Source organism: Echinops telfairi, unplaced genomic scaffold (assembly GCF_000313985.2).
Source record: "Echinops telfairi isolate 266 unplaced genomic scaffold, ASM31398v2 ScPeMD7_23;HRSCAF=83, whole genome shotgun sequence".
NCBI lineage: Eukaryota > Metazoa > Chordata > Mammalia > Afrosoricida > Tenrecidae > Echinops > Echinops telfairi.
Window position 1 is genome coordinate 38,142,653 of NW_022103920.1, and position 2,173 is coordinate 38,144,825.

Genomic DNA, 2,173 nt, shown 5'->3' on the forward strand with positions numbered 1-2,173 from the left:
TGGAACCACTGCCCCCAGGGCTCCCTTGTCTATCGCCAAAGGAAGAAAAATCTTCATAAGCATTATTTGCTGACTATACGCCAAATACTTTTCTAAGCTCTTCGTAGCTATCAGTTTATGTCATCCTCGTTGTCAGTAGTCCTGTGAAATAGAACCATCATGACCCCCATTTTTCAGATGAAGAAATCAGGCATAGGCAGACTAAACAACTTGCCCATGGTCCCTCCATGTATAAGTGGACTCAAACCCAGGAATTATGAGTCTAGAACCCATGCTCTAAAAAGACTACAGATTGGGGGGGAGGCACCTAAAATAATGAGAGAACCCATGCATTCACTCTTTTGCAAAACTCTGCAAACATCATTTTGCTCTTGCCAAAGTTCCCCATCCATCAATTTAAAAGCCAGAACCTTACCATCTTCAATGATCTCACACCAACAATATCCACGAAAGACACAGCCCCACAATCAAGCACAAGGCTGTGGATCGGCACTTTGGGAACATTAACTTTGACCGGAAGATCAGAGTTCCAATCCACTTGAACCTCGATTTCCTTGGTTGGGATATCAAATTCCTCTGGATCTTCAATATCTTCATCAGGTTCAAAAGCACTGTTGGATGTGCCGGCGTCACTTATGATGCCGTTCTAAAGAAGGAAACATTGCCAACTTAATTACCAGTCCCATTCGGAATGTCTTTCAACAATTCATTTCTAATTATTCAAAAGGTCTACACACGAGTCTTTGATAAGCAAAACATCAAGGGGATGAACTCTCAAGGAATGAAGCTTATCTCAGTTCACCCTTTGATATGCTCTAGAAAGAGAGATGAGACAAAAAGAAAAACAATTCTGGAAGATCGTGAAAGATTAATAAATCCAATTTAATCTATTTCTCAAAAATTGTGGACCTTTGCCACAATACATTAGCAGGAAAGTCTGAATAAGAGGGAACGGTTCTCAAAGTTGATGAACTTTTGATACCAAGGACTCGATAGAAAGTAAATGTCTAGAAGAGAATGAAGGCAACGTGGGTGCAAACGGGGCTGATTCAACTGATGTATGGATCGTGATAAGAGTTGTACGAGCCTCCAATAAAATGACTTAAAAAAAGTTTATGAACTTTCTATCTTCTATTGTGAGAAACTTGCTGGCATAGAGCTAGCACTTAACCCAGGCCTCCCGGTCAAAGTCCATCTGAAACTGACAGCGGTGCCTCAAAAGATCAGCAAGGTTAAGGGGCCAAGAGTGTGTGAAGGAGGCCCGCCCTGACGACCGTAACCAGCGTCCTTCAGTTGTACATGTTGAATTGGTGGACATCCTATCGTACACCTTCAACGACTAGAATAAAATAAATGATTCTTCTAAATAAGGAAAACATTTTAAAACGATGCAAACCCTGTGATTTTTTAGATCATATTGTGTGTTTCCGGAGTTCAACTGGCTTCATTCTCCTTCCTCCCACCGCCTCGTGCACACAGACCGGGCCGCTCTCTACCGCACACAAGGCACCTGCGCACGCACATCCTGGCACTCAAGGAGGCAGATTTAATTTGAGACCATCTAGCTGAAAGAGAAAAAGAAAAACGGTGCCTTACCTTTGTTGCTCTTAATTGACCCTTTTTGATGAGTTTCTGTATTTTCTTCAGTGCTTTGAGCCTCTTGTTATATACTCGAACAGCATCAAATCCAACCTTTGGAAACAAATGCCACGTTACTTAAAATGTCTGGTTCTTAGTATTTGTTACTGGGAATTCTTAGCTGGAAAAGGCATTTCTCCAAGGCTATTATTCCTTGAGAGTCTCTGCCCCACCCCCAGAAAAACCAGAAATTCTGAGGTCTGATGGAGCAGACCCTTCCCTACTACCAGGAAACCCTACCTTTGCTATTCCCAGAAAATTACATTAGTATATTAAAGAGTCTACTCCAAACTAAAACCAAACTCACCAGCTTCTGCAGAAGCCAACTCTGAGCCACCCTCTAGGACAGGCAGAATTACCCCTGTGGATATAACATCTGGGGTCTTAAAAGCTAGAAGGTAAACAAGCAGCCATCTAGCTCAGAAGCAACAAAGCCCACATGGAAGAACACATCAGCCTGTGTGATCACGAGGTGCCAAAAGGATCAGCTATCAGGCATCAAAGAACAAAAAATCATATCATTGTGTGCTCACCT

General features: G+C 42.3%; 1 protein-coding gene across 1 annotated transcript in view; it reads right to left on the reverse strand.

The window, feature by feature from the left end:
• The window catches only part of SLC26A4 (solute carrier family 26 member 4), a 58,811-nt gene that overhangs the window by 5,526 nt on the left and 51,112 nt on the right, over nt 1-2,173 (reverse strand). The window contains exons 15-16 of the mRNA XM_004702775.1: nt 1,597-1,692; nt 416-646 (exon numbers count right to left, since the gene is read on the reverse strand). Of these exons, the coding sequence (XP_004702832.1) occupies nt 416-646; nt 1,597-1,692 (327 nt within the window). The remainder of the gene's footprint in view (nt 1-415; nt 647-1,596; nt 1,693-2,173) is intronic.